Genomic DNA, 20,098 nt, shown 5'->3' with positions numbered 1-20,098 from the left:
CTGAAGTGGAGGTAAAGGACTAAGAGTTTGAAGTGAGTGTGCTAGGGAGAAGAAAAACAGGATGGGACCCCCTACTTTAGAGACCACAGTACATCAAGGTCATCCCTAGTTATATTTTTAGTGTGGAGAATAGGAGTTGAAGGTCATGTTTGGTGGCAGGCTGCAGAAAGCTTTTATTTGTTATAAGTATTTGCTTAATACCAGTGTATAGTTTACAATAGTGTGGAGGGTTTTTTTCTAAAGTACTCATGTTTGTAGTCTTGCATCTTAGCAAACTATCAAAACCGTCTCGAAGGCCTGGAATAACATTGATTTTTTTTTTTTTTTTTTTTTTAAGCCAGTGAAGTTTCCAATTCTGGGACAGGCATGCTACTGCCTATCTTCTGCTGTTTAAATACATTTGATTAAATTAAGAGCATGAAGCAATTTTTAAGTTCCACTAAACAATGGATGGATTTTTCTGTGACTATTACATGAGTCAGTTGTAATAATCCCTTTTCATTGTGCAGTTTCGTTGCTGAAGCTGAGCACTGAAGTATTGCTGGCAACTCCCTTAGAAACAACCCAACTTCCAATTTGCAGGAGAAATTCATCTCGCTCCGTTCTGTTCTGCCGTAGCCTGTATTTATTTCAGTAATGATGTGGCTGTTGGAGATGAGCTGTCCAAAGGAATCACGTGGCTTTCCCGGGGACGGCGGATAATAGCGTGCTGTGTCCCAGGGCTCAGACTCCTCGCGCAGCCTCGCTTTGTCCACACAGGGTCTCTGAAAGCTTGTTTTGACCTTTTCAGTGCAGGAGACCGCAATTGTACGAGTTTCTCAAATTAGCACTTGTGCCAGGCTATTTCTGTATGTTGACTGAAAGAACTTGAGATGAAGAGTACTCTATGCAATAATTGAGATGTGACTTAAAAGCACTGGATGGGCTACTGTTTCCTGCCCTGTTATTGCAGGGTTAGCAAAAAAACTACTTCAAGACGTCCAGCTTCTGCTTCTCATTTGTTCAGAGATGCTTGTACGTGTCTGTCAGACCCACATAATGAAATTTAACCCCCCCTACCATACCATAGGTGGGTAGATAAACATAAAGCAGCTTCTCAGGAGGAGTAGAGAATAATGGGCAGCTTTTTGACTTTTGCCGGAAGTTAAGAAAAAAATTGAAAGTTGACTTAAGTCAGTAGTTTTCTTCAGGCTCGTAGTCTCTGTTCTGTTCTTTGTCCTTCACTTAAGCTTTAAAGCATCTGTCACTGTTTGGTAATATTTTCTTCAAAGAGAATGATCATTAGGAGTTGTGAGTTTACTTGGGTGAATTTCACAGCAGTTTTATATGTATGCATGTGCCAAAGTGTTAGGACAAAACACCTGAATGCTTGACATACTAAGTACCATAAAATTGCAGCTTGCTGATAGGCAGAGTTGTAAAATAAATGTATATACGTGATCAGCTGTCTTTAATGCATGAGGTTAGTAGTACTTATGTTTGCTAGAGATTTCCTTACATGGGAATTCAGTATTTGATAATTAACTTGTAGCTAGCAGCACTATACAGTAATGTAATCCTGTGCTTTTCAGATTACCTGTTTCAAAATGAGTCAGAGTAATTGCTTTATCTGCAGTTACGACAACAGTTTTACAGGAATGCAATGTTCTTTGCCTTGGTTGTTTCATAAGCTTTGCTTGCAGTTGTCTTCTGCAGGCCTAGAGTACACAGAGCTCTTCTGTGTACTTCAGTGGCAAAGGAGATAAGGGCTTGCCGTATTAATGTGTAGAAATGAGCATAGTGCTGCTATTTTTTTTTTTTTTTTAGAAAACAGTTTGATCAGACACAGCTGACATGAGCGTGAACCTTCCTATGAGCTGAAAATGAGAGTATAGTACAGTGGCTTTTGAGACCATTGATCTGATCTCTATAGAAATGGAATTTCTTCCCAGTTGTATTAGTTGCTCGAGTTCTCCTTTTCCTCTGTTTTGTAATTGTGCTAATTGCTGGGTTGCTGGCACAATGAATGCCCATCAGCACTGTGAGACCTGTCAGAGGTAAGTAAGAATAGCAGCATGGGAAACAGCCTTGGAAATATGATGCTGTCTTCCAATATAGTGAAATCAGGATGTGTCCATCTTCTTAAATTTCCTTTTTATTGTTAATAGAAATATATATAGAGAGAGAAAGGAAAAAAAAAGCAGATATACCTACAAAATGGGGGAAATACCTTGGACAGAATTGATACAAGAGGAAGAGAACTGAGGATTTGAACATTGTCCCAGGAAGGCTGATGTAGTAGCTACCTAGGCTACGACAAAATATTTACAAAGATGACTTAATTCTGCACAGTTGAGCTAAAAAGAAGCCCAAAATGCAGTGCTCTGATTCTCATCTTGCCCAAAGTGTCATGCTATATTGACTTATGTCAAATGGTTGGTTGAGTATAAATCTTATCAGATGTTTCATAGTTAGATCTAATCACATTTACTATGCCACGCGTGGGCTGTATCGTATTCCTGGAATCAGAGCTGACTTGTCAAGCGAACTGTCGGTCTGACATTTCCTTTCAGAATAACATGTATCCTGGAGGCAGAGATGTGGTGCTGGAAGGTCCCATTCCCCAGCAGTTGGCTGAATTCAGACTAACTGCAAAAATTCAGTATTCTGTTGCTGTAGGGAATAGTAGTTGACTGTCTTAATGATGAAGAACAGCTTTCTAGAAGTTGATAGCCTAGCTAATTTGTTTTGCAGCTCGTGTCTGTGATGTGTTTCTGATAGCTGCAAGGCTGTCTCGGTAAAACTACGGGCTGATTTCAGTAATTGGAAGATCAAAGTTCATCATAACATTTCCCTTTTGCAGTGGGGAACTTCCTAGAGGTAGGCTTTTGAGCGGTTCCTCTTCTCCATGTTGCACATTGTCTTCCTCCCCACTTCTCGAGTCTTTGCCTAGTCTTGAGCTATTGGTATTTTTCTAATTGTAGGCTGTTTTGTCCTTACCTTGCTCTCTTGGCTGCTTTTCCTTTATTGGACAGAATAAATCCCTAACCCCTGCCAAAGCAAGCCCACAGGCCAAACTTGTAGGCCTTGCATTTGCCCGAGTTGCTGTTTTCACAAGGCTCTTTTGTTAGAAGCAGTTCTGGGCTAGCTTCAGTCACAGCTAAGCTTACTGGAAAATGGAAGGCAGGCACTCCCCGCTTTCTCATGTTACTGAACAAATCCCTCTCCCCTTCCCTGGGGTCCACTATACCTAGCGAAAAAAAAAAACCTACATTTCAGCTGTCAAAAACTGCAATAGATCTACACTGCAGGATTGTTTGTTCATGCTTAAGCATGTATATTTGTTCAGGGGTTGTAAACACTGTCACGAAGATTTTGACAGGAGTGAAAATTTAATTTCAGTTGCTGGTGCTGAGGGGAATAAAACTAGTGTTAATTCTCCCTACAACTCTTTGCAGCCTGTCAATGCCCACCACTTTGCTGAGAAGTAGATGCAGCTTGATCTGTTATTTCTTGTGTTTGTGGTTGCTGGGACGGGTTAGGCAGAAATTTGTAAATCTGTCTTGACATGCTGGCCAACATAAGAGGGGAGGATACAGAAAGCAGTGTTTGGTTTACCTTATGTATTAGTTATCATATCATGAATTACAGCATAAGCCTTGCTTCAAGAGCTCACAGTCTGATGGTATCTTATCAGTCGGAACAGTTTTTGACTAAACGGAAATCATTTCTCTGCAGGCTGCAGGAAATGGTTGTGTTCCTGTCATCAGCACAAGGGTTTAAGGTGTGGAGGACACTAGTGATAAAATGTGATTTTTATTTTATTTTTTTTTTTAAATTATACTCCAATTCTAGGGTATGAATACTTTATTTATAAAGATTGACTAGACAGAGTCTTTCTGTGGTTTTGCTCCTTATAAACTGGAAAAGCTCTGTTCTTCCAAAGCAGTTATAATTTCCATATGCCTGAGATGAATGGGAATAGCAGAACTATGCAGAAATGTAAAGATGCTATGAGCTTGCATGGAACACTAAAAAGAATTACTTTACCTAATCAGGTTCATTTCAAGAGGGTGTATTCCTGGCCATCGCTGGCAGGAATTGTGGTTTTGAACACTCCTCACAGGTTTAACCATACTTAAAATAATTTGCAGCTGTGGAATAGACTGGTCAGTGATAAGCAGGTTTGGGTTATGTTGTCATACCTGATCTTTTTCTTCAGGAGAATATGAAACAGGTTTAGAGAAGCAAAGAGTGAGCAGTATGTGGAGAAAGAGGAAGCTATATAAAACTTTTCTTTCCAATTAAAATAATTTATCTACTTGCAGAAGTTCTGGACTCTGTCCTGCAGAATGGCTTAGAAACCATGATGCTGATTAGGTTATAAACACAAGGGAAAAGAAAAGGCTTCTTTGCGTGGCACTTGTTCAGTTCAGAGCTCAAACACTTCCATGTTCTGAGAGCAAGCTGAATTGAAGTTCTTCAGTCAAGAGCAGTTAGACAGTGAGGGAAGATGGTTCTCTGAACTGGGCCTTAAAGTTGGGCAGCAGTGAGCTTGACAGCTTTATCTGTTTTACCCCATTTCTCAATCTACCCAGAGTGAAAAACCAAAATAATTATTTCTTTTAAGGCAGCAGTATTTCAAGTGAATTTGCTGCCATGTGATGTGGAAATGGACTACCAACATTAATAGCCTTGGATGCACTGGTAAATGGAAGACTTCTAAGGATTTGTTTTTTTCTTCACTTCTTTAGCTATGAGGTTGAAGATAACTGTAGTTGATAATTGATACTTTTGCATTATGTGAAGTCCTTTGCAAGGACAGGAGATCTCTTAGCTGCTTTCTCTGTCAGCATGCTATATAAAATATTGTGAAAACACCCAACAGCAGCCTCATCTGTTGTGTTAGACCTGTTTTAGAATAAGTGTCTTGTGTTTTTGTTAATGGACTTCTGTGTTTGGGTCTGGGTGCAAGTGCAATGGAGAGATCCAAGTATCCAAAGACATCTCAGATTCAAAACTGGCCTTTATTTAGTTGTGCTGTTTGCAAGGATAAGTCATGCAGGAGGCTATGACTTGTACTGTGTAGCTTAAAATGTGTTTAATGCTGCTGTGAATATTGCACAATTATATGTGGATTCTCTTAATGTATTAAAAGCACCATAATTTTCTTTATAAAGGAATGCAGGCATGGCTGCTGCTTCTACTTGAAGTTGTTCAACTCTTGTGACATTATTCATGGCTTTTGTTTAAACACCTTGTGTGGTCAGGAGCAAAACACAAATGAACTTGCAGATGATTTTTATTGTGGTTCCAGTAACAGGCTGGAGCATCTTTCCAGGCGAATGTAATCGGGAGGCATAATTATTCAATGTTTTTCTGTATAGTAAGTCCTTTTAGTAATTTTCTTCACAAGCACTTGCTGTTGTTCAAAGGTCTGTATGCTGTTTTAAGTAGAGCACAAAATCTAGAGCAGCACTTTAATATTAACCTCTCCTTTATAATGAAACACTCGAGTATTAACAGTGGAAAGGGTACAAGTTCTGCTATGCAGTGGTTTTACCTGTGTCATCTAGACAATTGCTAGAAGTTCAAGGATACAAACTACTCCGTTGCTCTGATGTTTGGGAAATTTGATGCTGCAGTGACTGACTTCAAGCAAAGAGACTCTGTGGAGAGGATGTTGCTTGCAACAGGCAAGAAACATGACTTCATTCAAGAGTGCTGCTGCTGTTACAGCCAGGCTTTAATGGAATCAAACGTTCACATTAAATTAATACGTTTTACATGGGGCCCATCAACAAACATTTAATTTGCTTCAATAAGAAGTCAGGGCATGTGGGATCAAAATGGTCTGTGCTTGGGATAATCTGGAAGAATCCCTGCATTACAGTATCTTAAAAATGCTCACTTAAACAAGAGGTAGCATTTGTGAATAAGCTAATTGCTTAATGAAACCTTATATCTAATTTAGTGCTAAACTAAGACTGGATAGAAAAATGATCTCTTAACCAAGGATTCTAAAAGCAGAGAGAATGGCACATTGTTCCTTTTTTTTTTGTGCTTAACAAAATGAAGATGACTTCATAGCGTTTTTTTAAAAATGAAATCCATCTTGCATGGTCCAGTTCTTTTGAGCTGCATGAAGATATGCAGAGGGCTATTTGTATTTACAATCCCATACTGACTTCTAGTATCAGGAATGGTTTAGTGAGGTGGTTTTCTCCATTAAGAAACACCATTTGATATCTGCCAAATGGTTAAATAGAGACTGACACTGCAGCTGAATTTTAATATCATAAAGGTCTCTTTAAATCTGTCCAGAAAGTCTTGAACATGATGCTTTCTTATCCCAAACAACCACAGCATGTTTCTCTCAAACAGCGTGCCCAAATTTCAGTCTTGGTTGATTACTGGATTAGGCTGTGGATCCTTTTGTGTGGGAATATAAGTTTGTACAACTGATGGGCCATTAAGTCAACTCGAATGAAATCGGTGTATAATAACCAGAGTTACAAACTGTAATGTTGATAGTTATTATCTAGGTGTTGGAGAGGGGATTAGTGGGCATGTTACTACAGACCCACAGTGAGAGGTGGCATGTAATGATGGTGAGTAATGCAAAATGATTAAATCTGTTAAGCTTGTGCATGTTAAGTGTTAAATCTCATGCCAGCGCTGGTGAGCTGTGCAGTACGCCTTGCCATTTGGAGTTCCTGTAAACAACGTATGGGCATCAGAAAGATCCCAACACGCAGAAGACAAGCAGCGCTGCTGCAAAGGAACGGGAGCACAAAGACGTGCCTCCAACCTGTGATGGCAGAGCACAAACCCTCCCGGGCACTGCCCGAGGTGTAATTACTCGGTCCTGCCATAGCACGGGTGTTTTGTTCCATCTACTTGCAGGTGTGGTACATCAGAGAATGCATCTTAGATGTTTCATAGCCAAGAGATGAGCAAGGCTGGATGCATCTCGTGCCAAAAATGGAGTAGTGGTGTCTTAGCGTGCAAGAAAAAACAATTAGCTGTTCCCTGAAGTAGCACTGACCGTTCATCTGTTCAGTATGTTTATGTTTTCAGGAATCATTAGCTGTTAATATGTTCTCGAGCATTTTATAGTCATTACTCAACCTAACACTCTTGTTTCCTGGTGCGGATTTAAGCACTCGAGAGCTATTAGGTTTTCCTTTTTGTTACTGCTTTTCTCCCCATAAACTGATGGGAAGACACTCCCACAGTAATGAAACGGATTGAAAAGCTTCAGTCAGTACCTGAGAGAATGGCAGGGGGAAAACTTAGACCACTGTAAATGTTTTCTGTTACTCTCTTTCTGTTTGGCTTTTTTTTCTGCATGACTTTGTATAAAACTGCTGGGAAGAAGGGTCTTTGTCTTTCTAAAGAGTTTTTCTTATGGAAAAAATGTATTGTCATTAAACATTGTTGGAGGATTGTTTGCGTCCTTGAGGGAGGGATATTTTTAATGAAAGTAGTGCAGGCATCAGGCATCATTAACTATCAGGTGGTCTACCTGTGCCTTTCTGCCTTGAGCAAAAACCTGTTTAAAACAGTAGGTTTATATCTGACGTAGTTTGTAAGCATGTTGTTTGTTGTCTAAATATCATACATCTAAAAATCCTGGGTTTTACTGAACAGTTTTTGGAAAGGCAAACTTTTCTAAAACTAAAGGGATTTTGTGACTCTGCTTCAGTAGTCAGTTCCCTTCACTGCTCAGTATTCCTAAACTGGATTTGATGATACTGGGAGAAGAAAGGAAAATGTTCATGTTCGTTGGCACAGGTATTCAGGGAGTGGGGAAGTCGTTTGAAGCTTGTTGTGTCAACATAGACGGCTCAGTTTAATTTCATGAACATTAAGGCTTGAAAACTTAGAGAAGCCTTTAAGAGACATTATCCAGTTCTTGAGATGTCTTCAACCGCTTTCTTTGGAGTAGGAGAAGATATTAGTGTCGGTGAACTGGTAGCTACTCTTCCAATTTCAAAGGAAACACACAAGTTTGCAGTGTGACTCAGCTTTACAAGAACACCGCTTTAAGCAATGTTAATCCTAGCTGACTATTCATCTGTTTTGTTTGTCTAATATCCTTGTAATGTAGCTATTCCCGTTAAAGAAAGCCAGCATCCTTTGTTCTCCTCTAAGCTACGTAAGACATGACTGCAGAAGTAGTTTGGGGCCTGGAGCTGCAATGACTGAATGCAGCTGGAATGTAATGTGTCACATCTGGTAAAAGGGGAATCGAGCCATAGCTTCTAAAACTCAGACTAGCCCTTTATTTGGGGGGTTGGAACTAAAACATAATTGGAAGGTGGGAAATAAGGAAAAAAGCTTGGTTAGGTTTGAAATTCATACTGCTGATTTTTATTTTTTTTTTAAAGAAATAACTGAAAATATACTAAGAAACCCTGAAGTCTGGTAGATATGTATAGCAACGTTTGCCTTTCTGGGTCAGAAAAAGGATTTTTGGATACACCTGGAAATCATAGCAAATGATGTAGCAGAGCTAAGAAAATAAGTGTCTTTGAGACCAGTGGGAGAAGCTAGCTAGTTAACATCCTGCAGCAAATATGTGAAGACTGCTGGGTTTGTTGTTTTTTTGGTTTTTTTTTCAGCCTTCAGTGTGTACAGCCATTTCCCTTTTGGGTATTATAGTCCTCATTCCTGCCACTGCTTCTCCTGTGCTTATGCAGCTGCGGAGTTACCTGCTTGCTCCGCTTTATGCCGCGGAGGTGATTAATCAGGGGGTGTTTCCCTCTTCCTTGAGATGAAGGGAGCGCTCGGCTTTGGTCCCTTTCAGCATTTTAGGCTGTACATCTAAGTGGTGTCACTGGTTCTGTTTGCTAAGAAGCAGAGGGCATCCGCAGCCTGCTGGGGTTATTAAGACTTGTGGAAGACTAAGTCTTCTGCTTTTAGATGGTAACTGAAGAGAAAAATATTGATTAGTATAAATTACTGGGAGAGTAATTTACAGTGTGTTGAATATTAAAGATGTCAGAGCCATAGCATCATCTCAGTGGCATGCTGGCTCCTTACCTCTGTGTCTGTTGGAGTGTGTAGTAGCACAGCTGCCAAGGTCCCTTTTAAAGTCTTGTGTGTTACAGCAAATACAGGATGATCATATGAATGAGCAATCTTTCTATTGTCTCACTTCCTTGGAAGTTTAAATAGAGACTTAATCCTCTGCTCCATTGTCATTCTCTACCTTCCCATCCCTCTCCTTCCTCTAGTTCCTACAAATAGTCTCCTGAGGTTTAAGTGTGGGGGGAAAGTAAGATTGGCATCTTTAGCTATTAAATGAGGTTAATCAGCTTGGTAGTGGGTGGGAGAAATGTGCTCTGAGGTTAAGAATGTGATATTAATGATTAGCAGGGCCCTTATTATCAGTCCAGTGTAAATTTCCTTCTGTTAGGCATGAACTTTTTAGTTAAAAATTACCTGATTGTTTTATTGTTCCTATAATTAAGAGAAACACAGAAGTTGTGGGGAGGGTGAAAGAAAGGGGATCCTTCTCCTCTTCTGTTGAAGACAGTCTTGAATTTGATGGAAGGGAATTAGGGCTGTAAATCACTGTTCTGCAAAATGCACTTTAACTGGCACAAAGAAAATAGATAGAACTACTGGAATTTCTGCAGGATGAGGAAGGTTAGTCTGAGCAGACTTTGAGATGTGTAATTTTGGCAGCTGCCCAGAATGGCTGAACTGCTAGGGAGGAATGCTAATCCTTTTTGCTAGCTTTTGGCATAGTCAGTAAAAATATGTAGATAGGTTTTCCAAAAATACATCCCTTTTTTGCAGAATGCATAGTGCACTGTGGGGATGCAAATAATACAGCAGGATAACCTGAATGCAGACAGTATTCCTCATTTCAACAGTTAAAACCTCGAGAAGCAGCATATCAATTTTTGCAATGTCTGCTTGACTTCCATCCATAAATGACAGCCTGCTGGCAGAAGGACCAGGAGGAATGATTAAAGCCATGCAACACTCCTTCGGTAACAGAAGGAGACCATCTTTACAGATTGTGAATATAATCGACTGCTTTAATTAATTTCACCTTCTTGACTTTAATATTAAAATCTGAAAGATTAAGTTGCTATTTTTATAGAAATATACATGTAATTACTAGTAAAAAACAAAATAGGTTATGGAAATAAGAGCTAAAACGTTTGATGACAAATGCAAATTTTAGCCTAAATATTTTACTCTGCTTGGCAGCAAATCATTGCTGGTAAAAAGATTCACAAGTCTTCCTGCGTAAATCAAACCTCAGCTGTACGGTGGAGAACTCACACGCCGTTACGTTGGATGTTCCTGCACCACAGCAGCAGGAGAAGAGCGGGTGTAGCCAGCATGTCATCCTGGCAGCTGCGTTCCTCGGGGCGGCTGCTGCTGCGTGACCCCGTAACCCGTTCAGGTGCCTCCGCGCCCCTGAAGACAGCAAACTGCAGGGGCACCGTGCCTGCCCGCGTCCTTCCCTGCTGGAACCATCTGCCCTGGCTCCCGTTTCAGATGGGATTGCATTTGCGCTTTGAGGGCAGAGACTATGGAGTAGCATGGTGATTATGTATGCAAACTGAAAATCAGATGCCTCAGGGGGGATATCCTGTAATCCAGCCATCACCAGATTTCTTCATGGGTTTGAAAATAGGATGAAACAATGTGTTTTGGCAGGTTTAACCTTGCATTTTCAAAAATGCGCTGATTTAATAGATTTTTGGGCCCGTGGTTTGGCATTTTCAGTTAAACTATTAAAAAATGTTGAGGTGGCAACAGAAATGATCGTGATGGTACTTGGAGATTATGTTCACAGGATTGTTTTTAATCATGTGGTGTCCAAAGTTGCTTTTCCAGCGGTGTAATTCCTGTTGTTAGAATACACAGGGCAAGTCTCCTGTGTCACTACTGCCCTTTCAAAAAGAGTGGCACACACTTTACTTTCTCACTCCCTCCACACTCAAACCACATCCACGCTTACGAATGCATATCATCATGTTTTCAAGAACCTTAGTTTTCGAGTTAGCATTGTCAAATACTGGGTTTTGCTCTTGAAGGAGTTTTGGTGCTTAAAAAGAGGAACTGCCAGATAGTTTTACACTTAATACAGTAATGAATTCAAACATAATGATGCTTGTAGCATGAAGTTTAATTATACAGCTTGTAACTGTAATTCCTTTTCTTTTACCCATTCAGTACTGCAGCAGCAGGGTGTTACACCCTGCATTCAGGGATGCTGCCTGAGTACTTGCAGTTGCAGTGCTGAGAAATGACTGAGGCATGTAGGTGATTGAGGATTTTGCTATAGAGTGCACATAAATGTATTAATTCATTGGACCGAACAGATAAATGGTAAGACTGCTGATTCAGGCAATTTACCTTCAGCTGATTCTTTTTGCACTGAAAATTTCCCACCTTATTTGCAACCAAATATTGCATAGGAGAGCAGAAAGAGTACTGATCCCAATTAAAGTGGATTTGTCTTTTACTCTCTTACAAACTTAATGTTACTGGTTTGAGGGTGTACAAGTGAGAGGGACCATCTGCTTTACATTTCAAATAACTGTCATCTTCCTACAGCTCTCAGAAGACTTGTGAATTTGGGGGGGGAAAAAAAAAGAAATTTTTCTCCATAGTTAACACTTTGCCTGCAAATCTTGTCTTTCAGATGGGAAGAAGAACTGACAAGAAGAATGAGTCTGGAATCTATGGTAGAAACCTTGCGAGAGGTAAGTTTTGAATAGCATATACTGAAGGTACAGGTTTTCTCTGCACCTTTTATTATGCTAGCAATTATTTGAATTTGTTTTATTAAAAAACTCTCTTCTAGCTAGCAGCTGACTGCATTGCTGTGCTAGAGGATAGTGTTGATGTTTGGAAGCTGAAGCAGGAAGGTGCTGAATTTTCTGACAAAGTGAAATGTGGGGGTGGTGACGAGCCTTATCAGCCCTGCTCAGGTCAAGTGAGGAAGCATATGTTGGCCTCTTCCCTCTTAGTTCTTTGTGTGCTTTCTCTTGCAGGAGGCGCAGGAAGCGGAAGCTCTCCAGGAGGAGTTAAATGAAAAGATTGAGAGACTGAAAGCAGAACTTGTGGTCTTTAAGGGTCTGATGAGTGATGTAAGTACACTGGAGAGCAGAGTGGCCAACTCCCACTGCCTTTGTGAAATGTGTGTCATGCAAATGGCTTCATTCATAAAAAGGTTATGGTCTTAGTGAGTGCTGCTTTGTAGTTAGCATTATGGCTGCCTTTATGATCTAATGCATCAGACAGATCACCCTTCCCCCTGCTTCCTGTCTGGTCTGTGTAGAGATGCATTAACTTGCTGCTTACCCCATAAGCCGGACTCTTCCCTCCCTTCCCGGTTCTCCACAGCTGGCAGTGCTGGCGTTCAGGTCTGCAGCCGTGGGAAAAAAGTGTTGGAGAACTCACAGATTAGGGTGAAGGGTTCCTCACCATGCAGCACCATATACTGCTAAAAAGGGGGATTTTGTTCTGAGTCACGTTCCAAAAAGGAACGTGTTACATGTGTTTCCCAACTCCCTTTATGAAAGTGCTGAGGAGATTAACCCAGTAGCAATAGTTCAGGTATCTGGTTTTTGTTTCCAGTGCTGCTTCGACCTTTTTTTTTTTTTTAAATACTTTTTTTTTTCACAGGAATGTGCTTATGTCTCATTAGCTATTGAATTCCCTTCAAAGCTGGGGATCTTTCAGGCTATGGCTGGGTAAGACTGTAAGTCTTACATTTAGACATACTGAGAGCATGTATTCATGCAGATATCTAGAAGGATAAACCAGGTGAATTAAGTAAGGTGCCTTCCTCTGTAAGACTGAAGTAGTGCTGATGCCAGTTGTCTAATGAATATGTCCTATTATGCTTATTTATTCTGTAATTTTGTGTAGAACTGTTTCCTTCTGTCTGTATATAAGCTTGCAGAACGAGCTCCCTGGTGTCAAATACATTCTCTCGGGGCCACTAGATCTGTTCATGTGAAATTCTGCAATTAGCTGTCTCTTCTTTTGGTGTTTAATTGAGAATAGGCATGCTTGGTTAGAGGCAGTGTGAAAGGGAGAAACTTGTTAGGGCTGCATCACTGTGATGACTTTTTCTCTGGGGAAGAAATGTTGCTCAGTGTGTACAAAAAGGGTGGTGGTGAATTGGTGAATGCAAACGTCGTCCATACCTTGAGAGAAAGTGTGCTTTGGGCTTTGCAAACTCTAGGGGAGAAGAGAGCCAAAGGAAAGCAGGCAGAATGCTTGTTTTGAATCCCACTGTGTAAATATTTAGAGCAGAGAAATGCATAATGTTGGCATGTGACTCTCGCTTTCCTGTGGGTAAGAATTGCTGGTACCTGTTCAGTTGATCAGATTGTTTAGTGTGTGTCACTGCTTAGAGATTTTTTTTTTTTTTTTTTCCTCCCCCTCTCAGTGTGTTTGGAAAACAAAAGTGTCTAACTTGTCCAAAGGTGGTTGACAGTGGCTGGAGAAAAATAATGTCTAATAATTTAAAAAAAACAAAACAACACAAAACAACCCAAAGCTTTCTTCTTGTAAAGAGGATTTGGTATTTAAGAATGCTCTGCAAAGAGTTACTCTGCTTTTCTGGTCAAAGTGGAAGCATTGCCTGGCCATTGAAGTGGTATTTTCTAAGAGTCTAGGCTAAAATCTCCTCTAGGCTGGAAAATATGCAGTTTGTGGAACAATGTTTCTTCATAAGGAGCCAGCTGTACTGTCTGAGTGGGAGTATCTCTTATAAATTATGTTTATAATTACTGCCCAGAGTGGAGCAAGACAAAATATTTTTCATGTAGAATTTTTGCTAGGCTGAAAGCCAGATTAATGCCAATGAGGATTATTTTCTGTGTTACAAACTTCCATGGATCTCTTTAGATCCAGTCTTGATTTTGTTTTCATGGTATTTATGAAGTTGCTGAGTAGCCTGGATTTTGTTTTAAAAGCAACTTCTCCTTGCAGGCACCGTTTTTCTGTCTGAAAGAGGAGAAGGTGTTGCATACTCACCAGGTGTTAGATTTCATTCTATTCTGCACGTGCTCAACAGGTTTTTTCTCCTCCATTTTTAAAGCTTTATTGACCCATAAAAGTTTACTGTTGCCACATGTAGCAGTTGTTTTGGGGTGGGTATAGGTTTTTCAGTGGCAAATCACTCTGAGTTGAAATTGTATTAGAATCAGCTATGAATGTTAATCGTTAGCTGTCTGGTCTATTTAGATTGTCCATGTACTGCCTTTCCTGGAGGAGATGTAATATTGTTTAAGAATGGTATGCCCTGGGGTTAGAGAGATACTGTGGGGTATCTCTTCTTTCCTGAACTGTATAATAATAGAAGATAATCACTACTGTCCTTCCTGCAGCCCATGACAGACCTGGACACAAAGATTCAAGAAAAGGCCATGAAGGTGGACATGGACATCTGTCGGCGAATCGATATCACAGCCAAGCTGTGTGATGTAGCGCAGCAGCGCAACTCTGAAGACGTTTCCAAGATATTCCAGGTGATTAGGCCATGAATTTTCCATAGGGTAGGACAAGAGGGAGAAGTGTTGAGGAGTATGGTCCATGTCATTTGCCTTTTCTGGAAATTTCTCTATGTAGACCTATCTTCTTCTTTCTCGGTCTTGAAGTGTAGCTTCTTCTGCAGAAGCTGCTGTAGTATTAAGAGCACAAAATTTAGAGAGTTTAAAAAAGAAGTCTCAGGATGACCTTTAAGACATGCTGTTAGTCTGATGCTAGTTTACAATGAAGGCAGGGAAACAAAGCATTACAGGGTCTAGGTTTGTATAAATGGCTTCCTTGCATTTGTTCCCTTTACACAGTGAGAGGTTTTAAACTTGTAGGCCTGTCATCTGAATGTTCTTATTTCTGGTTTGAACTTTGTGGCCAGAAATAATGCTGCTGTGGCGGTGAGCTATGACTGCTTTGTGAGACTAGAAACTCCAGTTGCTCTCCTTAAGCTGTTGTGGCTCCTTGGTGCTGGTAGGAAAGTCATTGAATTTGCTCCAAAAGCAAGCAGTTACAGCTCTGCGTGGAGCAAACCTGTAACTCCCAATGCAGTTGGTCTTCTGTCATAACTGCAATTTCTATTCCGATTAACCCAGCTTGCTTCTACTTTGATCTAAATGTCTCGTTCAGTCTTTCAGTAAGTCTGATGCTTTTCTCTGTAGGGTGAGGCCATAGAGTGTGCTAAATGCTGTACAAAACCACTGTAAAAGATCCTTGTGGTCGCTACTGGTTGTGCTTTCTGGCTATGGTGAAGTTGCCTAAATGTTTGACTTCTTTTTTTTTTTTTTTTTTCTTATGTATCCCAAAAGACTTAAATCTCCTTATGGGGGACAATTATTTTTCTAACATGTTGAGCCATGGCATTGTGCTAGTGGTTCCTTCTAGTCTTTGAGTAGAATTGCGATGTCTTTCTGCTCAAAGGTAACTGCAAAGAGCACTTTTGGTCAAGCATGCAGTGGTTAAAATGATCATCATGGAGAACAAAACCAATAAGGGACGGCTTACGTGCCAAGTAGAGGAAAAACTGCAGTAGGTTGGGAGTAGACTGTGTGTTTGAGACTCTGTGGCACCATCTGTGAATATCTTTTATGTTCACAGTCCTCAGATGAAGAAGTGATCCTTTGCACCCTTTGCAGGGGTATCCCTTGAGTTCTCTGCACGTGTATGAACTTAATTTCTTCAAGACTGTCCAGGCATTTTCATGGTTCAGTTAACCCTTCTGCTGTCAACCTGAAGTTTAGCAGTCTGCCTCTGCTGATGGGGTGGGAATGACCCTGAAATAAAAGCTTATCTAGAAAAGCTTCCTGTCTACTCTTTCGTGGTGGTTCATTGCTGGGAACAACAGCCTGTGGTGGTGGCAGGAGAGGAAGAGTTCTGTCATTGCTCTCGAGCCTGCTGCCTGGGCACTCCTGCCAGCTTATGCTTTTACCCTGTATCATTCTAACCTCTGCATGTTCTCTGGTAGATTATAGACTGATGTCAGTGAGCAGATGAACATCTGTAGAGCGCTGGCAGCCTGCAGCTTGCTTTGCTCTTCGCCGTTCTGAACTGCTTCCTTGTGCTCTGCGTTCACCACTCATTAACAGATGCAATTCCTGTCCTGAATACCAGCAATCCCTGAATTGCCTGGGAACTGATGAACAGTTATATTCGCTCAAACCTAATGGCTCTCCTTTATTTCTGCCCCTCATGGCACAGCACCTCAGTTGAACCTTCTAGTTACTGTTCTTCTCTCTAATTAAGGTGGCGTCCAAGAAGAAGGAACGCAAGCTCCCATCTGACGATGACCTCTCTGAACAGGACGGAGACAATGGCAGGTTCTCTGATGATGAGGTCAGCTGTTCGCTGAACATCACAGATGAAATGAAGCGTATGTTTAATCAGCTGTGAGTATCATGGAAAACGTGGGGAAAACTTATTCTGAAATGCAGACTTAATCCCAGAACTCAAGTATTCTGAAAAGTAGTATTACTTTTTTCCACCCAGTGCTCACTATGAGTTGAACCTGAGCTGCCGGGATGGCACATCCTTGAAGGTTTCCTGGAAGTTCAAATAAAATTAACAGAAATTGATGTTTGTTCCTCCCTTAAGTACTATAGACTTTCGTACCTCACTCAAGGACTGTAGAGAATATAAAAATACAGTAGTAAAACTAGATTGTTTATATGCTGTTGTAACAGTATCAAAAGAAGAAACATGCAAAAAAAAAAAAAAGGTAGAAAACTTGAGTCTGTTCTGTATGTTTTGCTGCATATTAGATTTCTAGAGTTTTGGAAGAAACCTTGCTGCTGCTTGGGCTGGATAGAATTTGGCAATGTCACTGAAAGCTCAGTTCAAAATGGATATAAATTTCAGTAGTATTTCACTTGATTTCTCAGTTGAGCTATAGGCCAATGCCAGTGGTGGATCTGCCCAGAAGTTCAGTTGTAGCAGTGGATGACAGTTTATAGATTCCAAGGATGTCAGTGTTGTAAGCCCTGCTGCAAACTCCGATCTCACGAACTGGAGGAATTGCAACTTGTTTTGCTTAAAGCTTTACCACAAACACGAATCTTAGGAAGCTGTGAAGTCTCTCTGCACCTTGATGCTACAGAAAGCAGTTCAGGAAGCCAGCTGGCAATGTGTCCTGCTGTTCTTCCTTCTGTTCTAGAAATGGACATGACCACAGCCTGGCGAGATTTTTGAGGGTCTCTGCTGTTTTGTTTTTTGTGCCAGAGAAAAGCCTCAGCAAGCGCCATAGGTCTGACTTCCCTAGCATCTGAACATGGGTGTCTTCTGCCAACTTCTGCAGTGACCGCAGGGGGAAGAATTCCCAGTACTTTCCCACACAATGTAGGACAGTATTTAGTATGTAGGAGTATGCAAGAAATTCTCTAAGGAGCTCTAGCTCCTTTTCTGTTGTCAAATGTTGCCAAAAGTTCTGTTTTCAGAATGCGTTCCTCTCTTCTTTCTTCCTGAATTTCACATATAGGAAGCATGGTTTTTACAAAAGTTGTAGGTAACTCCTCTTGTTGGGACTCTTGTTTTAGATGTCTCTAGGCCCTTATTAATATTCCATGCAATAAATACAAATTTTTGACTTCACCGCTAGAATTCAGTGTGACAGCAGATAGTGTGCTTAAAGCAAAAAACGTAGCTACAAGTGCGGTAATGCATTTAGTTTTTAATATTTTTCTTAAACCTGTTCTGTGATACCCAGTTTTTATTGGTGCTGTTAATGAAATTCCTATCTTATTTGGCATCTAATGCTGCAGGAATCTTGTTACATGCTAATTGGCTTGATGTAGAACAGTGTTCATGACTTACTGAAGGTGGTGCATTTCTAAGGATGTCTGGGTTTGGGGGCTTTGTGATGTAGAAAACAAGTTATTCCACTATTTGAAAAATATTATCTCATTAACAGAAACTGAAAGCAACTTTGTATTTTGTCTGTAATGAACTTTACTACTAGACACTGAAAGATTAAGAGGTCAAAATGCAGTCGGCTTTGAGCAGTCTTTGAGCTGCTGGAATAAGCAGCAGTCAGAACTGGGAGCCTTTGTGCTCTCTGGCAGTGATAGCTCTTGCAAAAAGAAACTGATTTGAAGGAGTTGAATTGCAAAAGGCACAATCATGTATGTCCAAGTTTGTTGGGGTTTTTTTAAATTATTTTTTAAAGTCATGCTGAGTATAGACAAATAGCCGGTCTCTCTTGCCAAGCTCTTCAGCCTCCTAAAGACAGTATTGGACTCGGTTTCCGGACTGAGATGTTATCTGCTTAAAAGGAAGTGAACTAAAGTAATAAAAATGCATCAGTCTGAAATTAGCAGACTGCTTCTGGGAGCAATTTCAGATTTTTGTCAGACTTCCTTAACAAGGACAAGAAGCAGCTACTAGTGTTTTGTTCTGCTGCTGTTCAAACCGAAAGGGACTCAAGTGCCTTCTGAAACTTTCCTTTATTGCACAACTGACAGTACTAAAGGGGTTTGACCAAATAACAGTGTCAAAGGCCACTCTTGCCACTGTTTGTTCTCAGTCTTAAGCGGCTGTTGTAGTATCTTTGTTGTTCAAGTCAACAATAAGTATTTGTGCTCACCTGCACATCATTTTGGGGTTCAGTTTTTTTGTAGTTGTTACTTTTGAAAATAATGTTTTTAAGTGCTGCAGGGAAAATGTTGGCTGAACTTCAACATGAAAATCAGCAGGGAGTCTTCTGGTGGCTGTTTCCTGTAAAATTCCTTGAAGTGTGTTTGGGCTCATTTTTCCATGTATGAAAAGAATAGTGTGAAATATTTTTGCAGTTTTGCAAACAGGGGAAACTAATGTGCAGCACCATCTGGAGGACAGAGCTAGGACTGTATACTTGAACCAGGAATGCTAACAAGGATCTTTTATTCTGCTTTGGGGTTGTAAAGAGCTCAGGAACAAGGGACTTGGACAGTGGCAAAGCCTGTTTGTAAAAACTGAGGATTTTCAGCTGCTGCGTTGTCTCCTTCATTCACTTCTCGTAGCCCTTTTTTTCTAGAAGATTAATTAAAGGACTGAGGGAGTTGGGCTGGAGTAGTTTTCACTAATGCTTTGTCTGTTATATTAACAGTCGTGAAACATTTGATTTTGATGATGACTGTGATAGTTTAACATGGGAGGAGAATGAGGAAACGTTGCTTCTTTGGGAAGACTTCACAAACTGCAATCCTTCAATTGACCTCCAAGGAGAGGTGAGTTTATTTCTGTTATTTTCTTGAACTATCCTCTGCAGAAACTGTATTCCTCAGCTGCTCTTTTAGCCATTTGAGCCTTTGGATATTTGACTGGTGATCTAGTTTGCCACGCAAACTTGCTTTGATTTTAAAATCCTCTTAGTGCTTTCTCTCTATGGTTGCTTTTCAGTCTGCAATCAGTTTATTTGCCAAACTTCATTTCTTCTGCTCGTTCAAACTGAGAATTTAAAAGTACCAAGTGAGTGTCAAAAGATCTAATGCCTCTAGCTGCTGTGAGAGCATCACACAATCTGTCACCTTAAGCAGTCCTTTATCTAAAGCCCTATATCTTCCATGCCGCATCTCACTTTCTCTGTAGATTATCATTCACACTTTAATTGTCAAAATAGTACAGTAGTGTGGGGGGATTATCTGTGGAAGATGTTAAAGTATGTATACCCCATCACAAACAAAGAAGCTGTGGTTGCAGGACTCTGTAAGGCCCCAGGGATCTTCAGAACCTGGGAAGCTTGTGCTTCCATCTTCCCAGTCAATAGGAAACTCCTGGCATTGGTGGATGATAAACAGCTTGCTTTTAATCATTAAGATCCCATGCAAAGTAAGCTAATGGCTGCATGCTTCCTTATTCAGTGGCTGCTGAGCCTTTTTAAACAAGCCGAAAGAGTGATTGAAATGGCAAGGCCTGGCTTTGTGCGGGTGGTCTTAAACGCGATGCTATTATTTCGTTACTGAGTAGCACGACAGCAGTAGGTAAGAAATAATCCTGCCTTCTTCCATCATCGCTGTAGTGTAAAGATGCTGAGGCAGCAGTCTCCTGAATATTGTCTTGTGTTGACTGCCAGGGGTGTGTTAATTTACATCTTCCCATTTGTGTATCATCTGGCATACTCTGA

At 40.6% G+C, this 20,098-nt stretch overlaps 1 protein-coding gene across 1 annotated transcript in view; it reads left to right on the top strand.

The window, feature by feature from the left end:
• IFFO2 (intermediate filament family orphan 2) overlaps positions 1 to 20,098 on the top strand; it is a 43,311-nt gene that overhangs the window by 13,898 nt on the left and 9,315 nt on the right. Inside the window, exons 2-6 of the mRNA XM_042794817.1 lie at positions 11,657 to 11,717; positions 12,009 to 12,104; positions 14,358 to 14,498; positions 16,249 to 16,391; positions 19,082 to 19,202. Of these exons, the coding sequence (XP_042650751.1) occupies positions 11,657 to 11,717; positions 12,009 to 12,104; positions 14,358 to 14,498; positions 16,249 to 16,391; positions 19,082 to 19,202 (562 nt within the window). The remainder of the gene's footprint in view (positions 1 to 11,656; positions 11,718 to 12,008; positions 12,105 to 14,357; positions 14,499 to 16,248; positions 16,392 to 19,081; positions 19,203 to 20,098) is intronic.

The sequence above is a fragment of the Tyto alba genome, unplaced genomic scaffold (genome assembly GCF_018691265.1).
Source record: "Tyto alba isolate M040663 unplaced genomic scaffold, T.alba_DEE_v4.0 Super-Scaffold_20000042, whole genome shotgun sequence".
NCBI lineage: Eukaryota > Metazoa > Chordata > Aves > Strigiformes > Tytonidae > Tyto > Tyto alba.
This window is presented reverse-complemented; position numbering and strand designations above follow the sequence as displayed.